General features: G+C 50.6%; 1 protein-coding gene across 11 annotated transcripts in view; it reads right to left on the bottom strand.

Annotated features, from left to right (window-relative positions):
• The window catches only part of SHROOM2 (shroom family member 2), a 152,850-nt gene that overhangs the window by 52,502 nt on the left and 85,026 nt on the right, over window positions 1-15,322 (bottom strand). For 9 of the 11 annotated variants that reach the window (XR_015159020.1, XR_015159015.1, XR_015159017.1 and 6 more), the window contains exons 3-5: window positions 13,008-13,127; window positions 3,019-5,227; window positions 1,719-1,816 (exon numbers count right to left, since the gene is read on the bottom strand). Coding sequence is in view for 5 of the 11 variants with exons in the window: in XM_086387891.1 (XP_086244017.1) it covers window positions 1,719-1,816; window positions 3,019-5,227; window positions 13,008-13,127 (2,427 nt within the window). In the remaining 6 variants the exon portion in view is untranslated. Of the gene's footprint in view, window positions 1-1,718; window positions 1,817-3,018; window positions 5,228-13,007; window positions 13,131-15,322 lie in introns of those variants that run through there. The other 2 variants (XM_086387890.1, XM_086387892.1) reach the window with 2 other exon arrangements.

Raw genomic sequence — 15,322 nt, 5'->3', positions numbered from 1 at the left:
GTTGGTCGCGCAAAAGCGGGAAAGCTTCTGGAAGTCACTCCCTCAGAGTGGTTACCCACACAGCCTGCCAGAAGCCAAGGCTGTGATGCACACAGCACATGATTCCCTCTCTCCCTCTCACCGCCATCTCCTCCCACCCACCCCCGTCCTCTTCACCCCTTCGCTACTGACCATGCCATTGTAACACACACACACAGTATGTAACAGTGAAGCCATTTATTACGACTGAACCAGCAGAGGAGCTGAAGTCCAACCAGTGCAGCAGCGAGAGCTCTGCAGTTTAAAGGCCCGAGGCCAACGCTGGGCAGGAGGGAAGCCCACCCGCGTGTGCTGCCATGCAGGGAATGAAGCCCTCCCAAGTGTGCAGGGTTGCCCGGAGCAGCCCCCCGCCTCCCCACAATGTGGCAGGCTCTGGACTGCAGTGGGGCAAGGAGCCGCTCTGATCAAGATGACAGCTGGCGCTCCGTAGCATGTCCCTATGCTCCGCTCGGAACATAGGGTCACAAAGCCCCAACCGTGCAGCTCACTTCTGCAGGTGTGTGTCTCACGGCAGCCGCGTCCCACACCAGCACACGCAGACCACCGTGCCTGCCCCCTCCGAGCCACCGTACCCTTGTGCGATGCTGCCAGCAGCCAGTTTTAGAGCCAAATGAAATAAGACCCCGGCACACAAGGCTGGCAAGAGCCAACATTCAACTCGGTCATTTCTGAGACACAACCCTCAATTTTGAGGTTGATGTTTTAATCCGAGCAGCTATCAACCCCCAGAGACCCTCAAGGCACAGAAAGATCTGCACTCAGTGACCCTACCGCGCACGAATCGGCTTCCATTTCTCCATTAGTGTTTTGTTTTGTTTTGTTTTGTTTAAAAATATGTATTTACTTGGCTGTGCCACGTCTTCAACTGCGGCACATGGGATGTAGTTCTCTGACGGGGGAGGGAGCCCAGGTCCCCAACACTGCAAGCTCCGTGTCCTACCCACTAGGCCACTAGGGAAGACCCTTTTATCAGCCGTTTTGCAAATACGTTTAAAGCTCAGCTCCTGCCGTGACCTGCAATGTCCTCTCCTGCAATCCTCAAGGATAAGGGTCCACACAGTGGTGTGTATTTCACCTAAATTTCACCCTCACTGCAGGAAGACTGCTACTCTGGACACATTTTAGAATGTGGGCATATAATCATGTTAACACTGCAGCCAGCCCATTTTTTCATGCTCTGACCTGCTCTGGGGGAGCTGACCGAGTCGATTTCTATTTTTAAAGCTCAAAATGAACTCATTAAAGAAGGCCTAACCCCCATCCTTTCATTAACAATCCTTCCAGGCAACTTGGATTCCCCAGCCAGCAACCCAGCTGCGCCTTAGTCGTTAAAGGGTCCCTTCACTTTGCTGTTCTGCATAAAGCACTCCATTCAAGCCCATCACAGTGGGTTTCTCTGTCATCAGAAAGAACTCGACTGTATACAAAACACAGCAGCTGTCTGATGAACTAGAAAAAAATGCCATAAGGAGGGTGTTCACAGTGTCCCTGCCCTGGGTTTGCTGGTCCCACAGGCAGTGGTGAGGGGCCTCAGGCAACTCCAACTGGTGACCAGCCACTTCAAGTCTGGCCGAAACCACACGCCCAACCACATTATCCGAGCCCTCAACCCCCGTAAAGCAGCCCACCCGCCCCCCCAAGATGCCTCCTCAGCGACCCCAAGTGCAAGATTCTCCTACCTTGGGGTGGGGCTTCTGTCCTCGGCCGGTGCCGCCGAAGAAAGCTCCGTGTGCTTCTCCGGGTCCCCTGCTTCCCATCGAGGTTCCATGGAGGCGTCCTGCCAAGGGCGGCACAACAGGACACCCAGTCATCAAGCAGCCTCCCCCCTGAGAACCTCTGCGATCACGAACCCCTTCATTGTGGGTGCGCCCTGTGAGCCAGCACCCATGAACTGGGTGACGTGGCCTGCAGTCAGCCCAGCCCTTGTCAAAATGACTCAAGGAGACCGCGGTCCCCTTGGGCTCCCCGGCAGGAAGCAGGACTGCGACGTGAGGGCTGGAAAGCTGTGTGACATGGTGGCCCCCAACCCCACCCAGTCAAATCAAAACACTGCTGGTCACACAGCTCACCGCAGTCAAAGCTCAAGCCCTGGGACCTGGAGTCTGGCAGCCTGGTCTATTGACCTCGAGAAAGTGAATTCTCAAAGGTCACGTGGCACAGGGCACCATCTCAGGGGACACACATGCCCTAGGTGTCCACAGGCCTTTCTGTACTGGGGGCCACACAGAAACCAGAACCTCTCTTCACACACGCATGCACACACACACACGTTCATAAGTGTATAACAAAGCGATCGCTGGTTCTATTGTTTATAAAAGCCTCCGTCGGATGCCGCAAGAAATCTTTCCTTTGAAATACACCCCTGCAGATGGAAGGAACAGAAAAGGCAGAGAGAGGAAGACTGACTATGAACCGTGAAGTATGAATACAAGCACGGAGGTTTTTTTTAGAAAGCTAAACATCAGCTTTCACCATCAATACGCCTAAGGAAAGTGCAATAAAGCACTGCACTTTCAGTTACACTTACCCCAGAGCAATCTTTAAAAATATCTGACCCCATAAAATAAAAACCAAATGAGAACAGTCAAAGTATGAAGTGGCATCAGTATTTGAAATGTCTCACGTGTGTTGTGATAAGGGTGGATGTGAAGCACCCCTTTTCATTTCAGAGGACAACTTAACCATTTTCTGTTGCTCCCCCAATCTCTTCCCTTTGTATTAACGGCAAGCTAATCAAGGGGGGAGACAGCTTCAGCTAGAGATGAGGCTGGGAACTCGAGATGTGGGGGAAACCAGGGCACCTGCAATTGTCATGAATGTGTGGACCTGGTCCCCAGGTACCACTCGCAGGAGGCTGAGCCTGGTGCACAGAAACGCTTGGACATCAGGACACAAGTCACCACGACACTGGGCCATGGGTGTCCCATTTGTGCTTTGGGGTCAGGGGGGGTTGCGTCTGGTCCCCTGCAGGATGCTTACCTGCTTGTAGAGGTCCGTGGAAGGCGATGACCGGGACCTTTCGTGGACGTACTGTGGCCTCTCTTCCTGGTCCACACCCACGTCGAGGATGTTGTCAGTGGAGTGGTACCTCCCGCCACCCCTGGCTTCCGGGACTTTCCTCTGTTCCCTCCAGGAGGCTTGATACTCTGCGAAGGTGCCGAGCCGCTCTGGCGGGATGGGTCTCCCCGCCTTTCCGTCTTTTCCAGGGCCCACTGTCCACAGCATCTCCGGCTTCTCCCTGGGGAAGCCACAGGGCGCCGGCCTCGGCCCGGGCTGGGGGCCCACGGGCTTGCTGGTTTCCTCAAAAAACTTCCACCTGTCAGCAAAGGTGTGCAGAGTCTCATCGTGGGGTGCAGGGCGCTGGTCCCCCGTCAGCCCCACCGCGTTCATCTTCTCGGGCTCCGAGTAGGACTTCAGTTTCTGCTCGGCAGTGAAGCGCCTCCGGCTCCCGATGCGCGCGCTGCCGCTGCCACTGCCGGCAGCGCACAAGGGCGGCCTGGCACCCGGGGCCCCCTCCCAGACGCGGGGGGCTGGCTCCGGGTCCGCCAGGCTGAGATCCAGGTCGCGGCGCCGGAACGACGTGGCCCTCAGGACGCGGGCCTGCGCCTCCTTCAAGTGGTCCTTATAGGTGCCGCTGGGGAAGGTGGTCTCCGGGGCGCCCACTGGCTGCGCCCAGGAGCCGCGCGCCTCAGTCTCCACGTCGTCTTCCACCTCCCCCTCCTCCTCCGCGGAGCTGGCCAAGGTGGCCGTGCTCCGGCTCTTCTGCAGCCTGGCTCGCCGCTGCTGGATCTCATTCCTCAGGGTGGTGGCGAAGCGGTCACTCCTCCGGAGCGGCTTGCCTGCCAGGGCCTCAGGCGGCGCCGGCGCCATGTCCTTGTGGCCGGTCTCGGGCGGGCACGCCCTTTCCCGGCTCAGCGAGTGCAGCATGGGCGTCTGCAGGGGGCAGATCTCGCCGCCCCCGTCGTCCAAGCTGCCCACCACCCTCTTCCTGCCACCTCTGTCCAGGAGGCCAGCCCCCGGTGGGTCCTCGGGTGCCCTGTCCACCGGGTCTGCCCTGCTTCTCTGCCGTGCGCCCAGGGCGCCCTCCAGCCGGGACGGGTAGCAGCGGGGCTGAGGGGCCGGGGCGCCCCACTGGGGACCGGGTCTGGACATCACGCAGTAGTAGCGGCTCTGCGCGCTGCAGTCGCCCCTCTGGTCTGCAGCACGCGGCCCTCCGACGACAATGGCAGCAGGGGTGTTGTCCCCGAGGCAGTCAGCAGGGAGGGGCTCCCCTAGCCACGTGGTGGCCCTGGGGCCCTCGCGGAAGAAGGGGCCCTCGTCGCTCAAGTGGCGCGGGTGTTGGCACACGGGCGAGGGCTGCGGGCGGCGCACGTCAGTGCTCGATAGAGAAGCCTGCAGCCGGCTGGGGGCCCCCAAGAGGGCCCGGGACCCGCTGTCGCAGGCTGGCCACCCACAGTCCACATGTGCCCCTGGAGCGCACCCCGAGCTCGCAGCTCTCCGGCCGTCAGCCCCGCGCGCCGGCCTCAACAGCTGATTAGCGGGTTCAGGTCTCTTCCAGTCGCCACCGTGGGGCTGCACGCGGCTCAGGCCCGGCAAGGGCTGCGCTGGGGCCGCGTCTGCTGAGACCGTGGGGCCCTGGGTCTGCTCGTGGCTCCTGGTGGCAGCGAAGCTGTCACGGCGGAGCGGGGGAGGCGGCGGGGGAGGGGACGGAGGGGCTCTTCTCTTATCCGGAACATACCAGACGGGCCCGGAGCTGGACCGCCCGCAAGCAGCTAGCTTGGGCTCGGGGCCGTCCTCCGGGACCCGGGGTGGGAAGCACCCCAGGGGCTCCTCGGTGCCCTGAGGGTCGCCGGCCGCCAGGCCCGGCCGTCTGTCCGCTGCAGCGGAGGCCTCCCACAGGCCCACTTTGTAGAGGATATTCTCGGCCGAGGACGCGTCTGCCTTGGGCAGGGTGTGGTCCGGGGTGCTGGAGCGGGTGGAGAATGAACCGTAAGCTGAGTCCCGCTTGCTGGCACCGCCCAGGCGGTCGATGCTGCTGCTGGACTTGGCCGCGGAGAGGCGCCCCGACGGGTCGGGCTGGGAGGATGGGTCCAGGCTGTCGACGCTCCCCAGCGAGCTGAAGTGGTCCGAGGTGCGCTGCAGGTTCGCTGGCTCCCAGGCACCGCCCGACAGGTCCTGGGAGGAGGAGCTAGGAAAGGAGAAGAAACCACAGGCAACAGAGGGGTGCTTTAGGGCCAGGTTGTAGGGAAGGGCAAGAGGAGACGGTGCACGTGGGCGCAGCTGCCCTCATGCAGACATCACTAACCACTCTTCCCCCATGGAGATCCCTGGACGGGAAAGTGAATATGAGTATGCAACCGTGTCCCAGTCTTTGCAACCCCCATGGACTGTAGCCCGCCAGGCTCCTCTGTTCATGGGATTCTCCAGGCAAGAACACCAGAATGGGTTGCCATTTCCTTCTCCGGGGGATCTTCCGGACCCAGGGATCGAACCTGCATCTCTTGCATTCGCAGGTGGATTCTTTACCACCTGAGTCACCAGGGTGAAGCCCAGAGAAGGTGAGCGCACCGCATCTAACTTTTCACATTTCAAAGAGCAGCTTTTCCGAGGCAGGCTGAAAGGGTCAGAGTCCTCCCCACTGGATGGCTTTTCCCAAACAGAAAACCTTCAGTGCTGCAGTACATTTCTGAAGACAACACCCACAGGCTGGGCGGAAGTCCGCAGCATGCAGAAGTATCCTGGATAGCAAACCGCAGCCCACAAAGCTAAGGATGGCTTTTAGGTTTTCTAGTGGGTGGAGAGGGCAGAATTCAAAGAGTACCACGTGATCCATAAAAACGATCTGAAATTCAAATTTCAGTGCTCATAAATATAGACTGAGGGGAACACGGTCATGGCTGTGTGCAGGGCTCCAAACTCAGAGCTGAGCAGCTGCCAAAGACACCTGCCCACCAGCTAGAAAGTGTATCTGGCCCCTTGTGGAACAAGTTCGTGAGCCTCTAGTTTAGTGCATGAAATAATTCATGCTATGCACTGCTAGCACGAGGAAGGCCGTCAAAAGAGAAGGATCTTCAACTTAAAAAGGCAAGTTCAGAGATAAGATTATATTTGCAAAACCCAAATATTAAATTACAGGCATTCCTCATTTTACTGCACTTTGCTGATACGGCTTCCTCCCTGCCCCCCAAACTGAAGGTTTGTAGCAATTCTGCATCAAGCAAGCCTATAGGTGCCATTTTCCCCAACACCGTTCACTCTGCCACATTTCTGAAATTATTGCAGTATTTCAGAATTTTTTCATTATTATTTCTCATGGTGATTTGTGATCGTTCATGTTACTATTGCAAAAGGACTGCCACTCACTGAAAGCTCAAACAATGATTAGCATTTTTTTAGTATTTTAAGACTTAGGTATGCACTTCTTTTTTTTTTGATAGGATGATATTGCACACTTAAGCTCTCAATGGTTAAACTATTTATCCAGGCATGTAAAGTGCTTTCATTAAAGCTCAACAAAGCTGGAACATTCATGCTTCAAGGGGGGTAAAAAACTGCATCTACTTGAGGTTTGAGAGGAAGCAAGATAAGAAAGAAAAATGTGTGACCTGGGAAAAGATACAAGAGTGTGAGCTGGCTAAGTCACGTGAACACTGGGCTCCACACCGTGTCCTTGGAGGACAGACCAGGTCCCCGCCCAGAAATGGAGTACATTTCTCTCCATCCTGTCTCCCGCATTCCTGAGTGGATTTTTCCGGGAGATTCTAAGTCCAAGCAGACAGAAATAAAGCTCAGCGCGGTTTCCAAACGGCACATGGGTGTCTTAATTCAAAAACAGCCAAATGGGCTTCATGGAGATCCTATTACATGAAGTCACTGTCATAATGCACTCTGAGGCCCACTTTTTCACTTAAGTGTTACCACTGGGATGATAATCTGGGTTTTTCCAAAGTACCGTGGACTCCAAATACTACCATCTCTTATGGCTGTAAATAGGTAATATTGTACTTATTTATGTAGCTGGGCCATGTCTTAGTGGCAGCCCACGGGCTCCTTAGCTGCACCACGCCAAGACTTAGTTGCAGCATGTGGGATCTAGTTCCCTGACCAGGAATTGAAACTGGGGACCTTGGAGCTCGGAATCCTAGCCACTGGACCACCAGGGAAGTCCCAGGAATATTCGATTTAAGACACATTTTCCTTTACAGCAGACATTTAGTAATAGTCAAAACCTGACTTTGAGATATTTATGTTAGCTCTGAATACACACACAGACACACACAGTCATGCATATCACGCATACGCACACACATGCACACACACATTCACATACATATACAAACAAATACACGTACACACTCACACAGGCACTTGTGCACACACCCCAAAGAGGCACACTACTGGCTGTTACCATTATCCTTCTAACAGACTAGCGAGGACACTGGCCACTAACCAAGGTGCCTGGTCAGCTCCCTGTGGCTAGCAGAAGCTTCTCCAAGCCAACACCCCCATGGTGCTATCTGGGGGTGGCATTTGCCCTTCTGACCCTGAAATGTGGGCTGCAGGTAAGCCATGTGGACCAGCCTTCCCCCTTCTACCAACTCACAATTCTCAGGCCCTCTGTCTCAAAGTCACCAAGAAACCACCAGGCCAAGGCTGGTCCCAAGCCTGGCACATGGGCTGTGAAGGCCCCTGGTTTCCCCTGTACCTCCACAAAGCAACCTGGGAGAGAGGGTGCTGGTGTAGCACAGAATCCCCTGGGGAGCTTTGGCAAAATTTCCCACTCAACACATAAGTGACCCCTGCCTTCTAATCTGCACGTAAACACCTCTAAAGAAGGGTGGTATCACACCATCCCTTGGTGTGGCACAGCCATCCCACTCAGCTGGCTCAAAGGCATTCAGCCAAAACCGACTTATCAATTAGACGACATAAATGAGAAAGCACGCTTGCCCATCCTTTCTCCTGGTTTTTCGTTTTGTTTTCTTTTCAAGTATTATACATCTGCTACTCAGTGAAAAAAAGTTAGAATCGTTCCAGTAATGATGCATCCATAGACTTTTCTCATCAGAAAAGGAACATCATTCTGAAGTCAAGAAAGGCACCATACAAAATAAAACAACCTACGGGATGCAGAAAAAGCAGTTCTAAGAGAGAAGTTTACGGCAATGCAAGTTTATCTTAGGAAACAAACAACCTCAAATACTCTAACCCTATATGTAAAGCGACTAGAAAAAGGAACACACAAACTCCAAGAAATCATGAACATTAGAGCAGAAATAAACGAAATATAGACTAAAAAACACTAAGAAAGATCAAACTAAAACCCGATTTTTGAAAAGATGAACCAAATTGATAAACCTTTAGTCAGATTCAAGAAACAAGAGGACCCCAAAAATCAGTAAAGTCAGAAATGAAAGAAATTATAACTGATACCACAGAAACACAAGGGATCTTATGAGATAATTATATGAACTACATGCCAATAAAATGGACAATCTAGAGAAATGGAAAATGTTCAAGAAATGTACAATTTCCCAAGATCAAACCAGAAAGTAGAAAATGTAAACAAACTAATTAGCAGCAACAAGCTCAACCTAATTTAAAAAAAAAAAAAAAACTCCCATCAAACAAAGTCCAGGACCAGATGGCTTCACAGGTGAACTCTACCAAACTTTCAGAGAAGTGTTAACACCTTTCCATCTCAAACTATTGCAAAAATTGCAAAGGAAGGAATGCTTCTGAACTCACTGTACATGGCCAGCATCACTGTGACACCAAAGCAGAGACATCACACACAAAATAAAATTACAGGCTACTGTCACTGATGGACACAGACGAAAAATCCTCAATAAAATATCAGCAAACTGAATCAAAAAAATACATTAAAAGGATCATACACTGTGATCAAGTGGAATTTATCCCAGGATACACCAAGGATGCTTCCATATCTGCAAATTACCCAATGGGATACACAACATTAACAAACTGAAGACTAAAAACCATATGATCATCTCGAGAGATGCAGAGAAAGCTTTTGATAAAATTCAGCATCCATTTTGATAAAAACTCAACCATGTGGGCATAGAGGTGACGTACCTCAACATAATGAAGGCCATATATGCAAAATCCACAGCAAAGATTACACTCAACAGTGAAAAGCTGAAAGCATTTCAGGAACAAGGCAAGGATGCCCATTCTTATCACTTTCACTCAACAAAGTTTTGGAACTCCTAGCCACAGCAATCAGAGAAAAAGAAATCAAAGGAATTCCAGCTGGAAAGGAGGAAGTAAAACTGCCTCTGTTTGCAGATGACGTGATATTATACATAGAAAATCCTAAGATGTCACCAAAAAACTCCTACAACACATCAATGAATTTGGTCAAGTTGCAGGATATGAAATTAACATAAAGAAATGGGTTGCATACTAACAGTGAACCATCAGACAGAGGAACTGAGGAAACAAACCATTTACAACTGCAGTAAAAAGAATTAAGTACTGGGACGTCCCTGGTGGTCCAGAGCTTAAGAGTCCTTCCTAGCTTTCACTGTGGGGGGTGTGGGTTTGATCCCTGGTTGGGAAACCAAGTGCCCACGTGTCCCCCAGTGTGGACAAAAATAACAATAATACACACATATATACATACCTAGGAATAATACACACATATATACATACCTAGGAAAAATCTAACCAAGGAGGTAAAAGACCTATAGTCAGAAAACTGTAAGACACTGATGAAAGAAACTGAAAATGCCACAACAGAATGGAAATATATACCATGGACTGGAAGAATATTGTTAAAATGACCATACTGCTCAAAGCAATCTACAGATTCAAAGCTATCCCTATCAAAATACCAACAGCATTTTTCACAAAACTAGAACAAATCAATTTTAAAATTTGCATAGTAACCTCAAAGACCCTGAAGAGCCAAAACAATCTTGAGAAAGAAGAGAGATGGAGGTATCAGACTACACTACAAAGCTATGGTCATCAAAATAGCATGGTAGTGGCACAAAAACAGACACGTAGGTCAGGAAACAGAATAGAGAGCCCTGAAATAAACCCACGCACTTATCAACTAGTCTACGACAAAGGAGGCAAGGATATAAGGGAAAAGACTGCCTCTCCAATAAGTCATGCTGGGAAAACTAGATAGCTACATGCAAAAGAATGAAACTAGAACATTCTCTAACACGGTATTAAAAAAAAAAAAAATCTCGAAATGGATTAAGGATTTAAATTTAAGACCAGAAACCATGGAACTCCCAGAGGAAAACACAGGCAGAACACCCTTTGACATAAATTGTAGCAGTATTTTTGGGGATCTGCTTCCTACGGCAAAGTAAAGAAAAGCAAAAATACACAAACGGGACCTAATTAAAATGAAAGGTTTTTTCAGAGGAAAGGAAACCATCAACAAAATGAAAAGACAACCTACTGAATGGGAGAAAATATTTGCCAATGACACGACCAATGAGGGGTTAATGTGTAAAAAATAAACAGATCAAACTCTATCTGAAAAATAAATACCTGATTAAAAAATAGGCAGAAGGGACTTTCCCTGGCAGTCCAGTGGTTAAGACTCTGCCCTTCCCCTGCAGGGGTGGAGAGTTCTATCCCCAGTTGAGGAACTAAGATCCCACATGACGCATATGGGCCAAAAATACATTAATAAATAATGGTTAGAAGACCTGAATAGACATTTTCCCAAAGGAGACATACAGATGGCACACGAAAAGCTGCTCAGCATCAGTAATCAGAGAAAGGCAAACCAAAACCACAATGAAGTATCACCCTCACACCTGGCAGAAGGTCTGTCATCAACGAGACAACAAATAAAAGCTGGTGACGATACAGAGAAAAGGGAACCCTTGCTCACTATTGGAAAACAGCAAGCAAGTTCCTAGAAAGCTAAAAAGAGAACTACCATAGCATACAGCAATTTCACGCCTTGATATATAAACTGCCCCCACCCCAAATGAGAACACTAATTCAATAAGATAACATGCACCCCATTGTTCATTGCAGCATTATTTACAGTGCTCAAGATACGGAAGTAACCTTAAAGTCCATCGACAGATGAATAGATTAAAGAAGTTGTGGTATATATCATACACACAAACACATACAATGGGATACTACTCAGCCATAAAAAAGAATGAAATTTTGCCATTCGTATCAACAAGGACAGGCCTGGAGGGCATTGTGTTTGATGAACTAAGGTGGAGAAAAACAAATACTGCATAATGTCACTTATATGTGGAATCAACAACAACAACAACAAAGAGAACAGAAGCAGACTTACAGACGTCAGAACGAACTAGTGATTACCAGTGGGGGGAGGGAAGGGGGAGGGGCAGGAGAGAGGTAGGGCAGTAAAGTACAAACGATAAAATAAATACGCTACAATGATACATTGTATGGCACAGGGAACATAGCCAATATTTCACAATAACTTTCAATGAAGTATGTGTGTGCTGTGCTTAGTCACTCAGTTGTGTCCAGCTCTCTGCGACCCCATGGATGGTAGCTCGCCAGGGTCCTCTGTCCACGGGGATTCTCCAGGCCAGAATACTGGAGTGGGTTGCCATGCCCTCCTCCAGGGGATCTTCCCAAGCCAGGGATTGAACCCAGGTCTCCCACCTTGCAGGTGGATTCTTTAGCAGCTGAGCTACCATGGAAGCCCAAAAACACTGGAGTAGGTAGCCTATTCCTTCTCTCAGCGAACTTCCCAACACAGGAATTGAACCGGGGTCTCCTGCATTCCAAGAACACTGGAGTGGGTAGCCTAGCCCTTCTCCAGGGGAACTTCCCAACCCAGGAATTGAACCGGGGTCTCCTGCACTCCAAGAATACTGGAGTGGGTAGCCTATCCCTTCCCCAGGGGATCTTCCGGATCGAGGAATTGAACCAGGGTCTCCTGCATTCCAAGAACACTGGAGTGGGTAGCCTAGCCCTTCCCCAAGGGATCTTCCAGACCCAGGAATTGAACCAGGGTCTCCTGCATCCCAAGAATACTGGAGTGGGTAGCCTATCCCTTCCCCAGGGGATCTTCCCAACCCAGGAAATCGAACCAGGGTCTCCTGCATTCCAAGAACACTGGAGTGGGTAGCCTATCCCTTCCCCAGGGGATCTTATGGATGCAGGAATTGAACCGGGGTCTCCTGCATTGCAAGGCGGATCCTTTCCCCAGCTGAGCTACCTGGGAAGCCTGTTAGATGGGAGTAGCAGCTCGAAAAATTGGGAAATTAAAAGACGCTTACTCCTTGTAAGGAAAGTTATGACCAACCTAGACAGCATATTCAAAAGCAGAGACATTACTCTGCCAACAAAGGTTCGTCTAGTCAAGGCTATGGTTTTTCCTGTGGTCATGTATGGATGTGAGAGTTGGACTGTGAAGAAGGCTGAGCGCCGAAGAATTGATGCTTTAGAACTGTGGTGTTGGAGAAGACGCTTGAGAGTCCCTTGGACTGCAAGGAGATCCAACCAGTCCATTCTAAAGGAGATCAGCCCTGGGATTTCTTTGGAAGGAATGATGCTAAAGCTGAAACTCCAGTACTTTGGCCACCTCATGTGAAGAGTTGACTCATTGGAAAAGACTCTGATGCTGGGAGGGATTGGGGACAGGAGGAGGAGGGGACGACAGAGGATGAGATGGCTGGATGGCATCACTGACTCGATGGACGTGAGTCTGAGTGAACTCCGGGAGTTGGTGATGGACAGGGAGGCCTGGCGTGCTGCGATTCATGGGGTCACAAAGAGTCGGACACGACTGAGCGACTGAACTGATCTGATGCTGCAGAGCTGAAATGAAGACTACCATAAATGAACTACACTGCAACAGGAAGGAAAAGAAAGAAACACGTGGTGACAACAAGGCAGGGCTGTCAGTGGTGTGGCAGAAAGTGAAAGCAGCTCCCCAGCCCCCCGGGGGAGGCGGGGGAGAAGGCAGAAGGTGCGCCTACCTGGCGTGGTACCGGCTCGGCCGAGAGGGGCAGGGAAGCAGAGGTGCAGCTGGCTCAGACTGGCTGTCAGAGAACTTGGTGGCATGCCAGGAGTGTGGCCTCCAGTTCAGCTCATTCCTCCTGGGGGTAGAAAAAAAAAAGGGATGCAGACGACTCAGGGACATCACACCGAGGACCGCTTCGTGTCTAGAAAGGACTGAGAGGCTGCACTGCAGTTGGGCGCGGTCGCTTCCCCTTTAACATCTGGGCACCAGCACTCCTGATACAGGTTCGTTACTGGAGAACTGGTCTGAGCGCAGAGTGACAATCACTGGTTTCCAGGTGCGAATTGGCCCTCGGGCTGCCAAAATGATTCTGTTTCTTTTTAAACATGTTTTCAATTTTTTTTTTTTTTTTTTTTGGCATAGTGGAATCCTGGTTTCCTGACTGGGGATCAAACCCATAGCCCTTGCCCTGGAAGCTAGATCGTAAGCACTAGACTACCAGGGAAGTCCTCCAAATTTCTTTGAGGTAAGAAGATAAGATACATCTTGCTTTCCCTTTTCCGTCTCCCCACCAAAAACCACAGCAGCATATTTTGTCTTGCCTATGTCAGTGCAACTTTGCAGACACCCCTGGCCTCCTTGAGGAGGAGGTGTGGGCTGGGTGTCACAGGATTGGGTGCATTTATTTATCCACTCACTTAGGCAAACATGGCTGTCCTGTAGTCAGTGGGGAGTGTGCATGCATGTGTCTGTGTTAGTCACTCGGTCGTATCTGAATCTTTGCAAACCCATGGACTGTAGCTTGCCAGGTTCCCCTGTCCATGGGATTGGGGGGTGTGTGTGTGTGTGTGTCTGTGTCTGTGTTAGTCATTCAGTGGTATCCAACTCTTTGCAACCCCATGGACTGTAGCCCGCCGGGCTCCTCTGTCCATGGGATTCTCCTGGCAAGAATACTGGAGTGGGTTGCCATTTCCTTCTCCAGGGGATCTTCCCGACCCAGGGATCGAACCCAAGTATCTTGCATTGTAGGCAGATTCTTTACCATCTGAGCCACCAGGGAAGCCCTAACAGAGACCAGTGGACACTATTGCTTTGAGCCTGTCAGAGTTCAATGGGGACTCTGTGTGTGTATGTGTGTGTCAGTCACTCAGTCGTATCTGAATCTTTGCAAACCCATGGACTATAGCGTGCTAGGCTCCTCTGTCCACGGGACTGGTGTGTGTGTGTGTATTTATGGCTATGTGTCTGTGTTAGTCACTCAGTCATATCCAACTTTTTGCAAACCCATGGACGTAGCCCACCAGCTTCCTCTCTGTCCATGGGATTCTCCTGGCAAGAATACTGGAGTGAGTTGCCATTCCCTTCTCCAGGGAATCTTCCTGACCCAGGGATCAAACCTGGGTCCCTGGCATTGCAGGCAGATTCTTTGCCATCTGAGCCACCAGGGAAGCCCTAAAGGGGATCAGTGGACATGTATTGCCCTGAGCCTGTTAAAGTGTCAGAAGTCATCTAAAGGTCCCCCATGGTGGGCATCACCATGCCCTAGACCAGCGGGCTCCAGTCCATTCTGCCAGGGCTTCTGAATGTCACAGGCGCCTTCCCTGCCCCCGCCACAGTCACCATCATCCATGATGGCTTATTGGGGTTTGACCACACTTGCCCAGGTGTTGGAAATCTGTGCAGCTGCCGTATGAACATCACAGAGCCTCCAGGGCGAGCTGCTGCGTGAGGAGACGGTGCACACTTGCCTCTCCTGCTCCTGCAATTCAGGAGGAACCAGTCTCGCCACGGGCAACTCCAGATGGGAGCTGAAGGGCACAACTGAGCCTCTAAGTACCTGATGGATGTCAAATATTCTTTCCAACAGGCAAGAACATTAAAGACTCTTATGCAATAACGAATAGTAATGAAAACCCCGAAACTTATTTACAACACAAACCTTCTGATGACTCAGATAATTAACGAGGAAAAAAAAAACCCATGGGTGGCAAAAATGCGGAAGGTGTTGACTTGATGACAACTGCCTACAAACTGAAGCATAAAACGGATGAATCCATCCCACCTCTGGAGTAAATTGATTGTAAAAACCAAGAGTGTACCTCATAGAGTTTCTCAAGATCCTCGTAAGGAAGCTTCTGGCCACGTGAATTTCATTTTCAGACGGATTTTTCTGTGCTATAATATCCAGAACGTCTTTCATCTTCCTTCACGGGTAATTAACGAAGGGAGAAAACTAGACAGACTGCAGGCAAAGGAAAGAGAGGCTGGGAAAAGGAAAGGCCTCACACCTAGTGGCAAATTATTGCAACTCTGTAACAGGAAAGAGTGGGA

Source organism: Bos grunniens, chromosome X (assembly GCF_055505025.1).
Source record: "Bos grunniens cultivar Pamir isolate PY7600 chromosome X, Bosgru_T2T1.0, whole genome shotgun sequence".
In the NCBI taxonomy this organism is placed as follows: Eukaryota; Metazoa; Chordata; class Mammalia; order Artiodactyla; family Bovidae; genus Bos; species Bos grunniens.
This window is presented reverse-complemented; position numbering and strand designations above follow the sequence as displayed.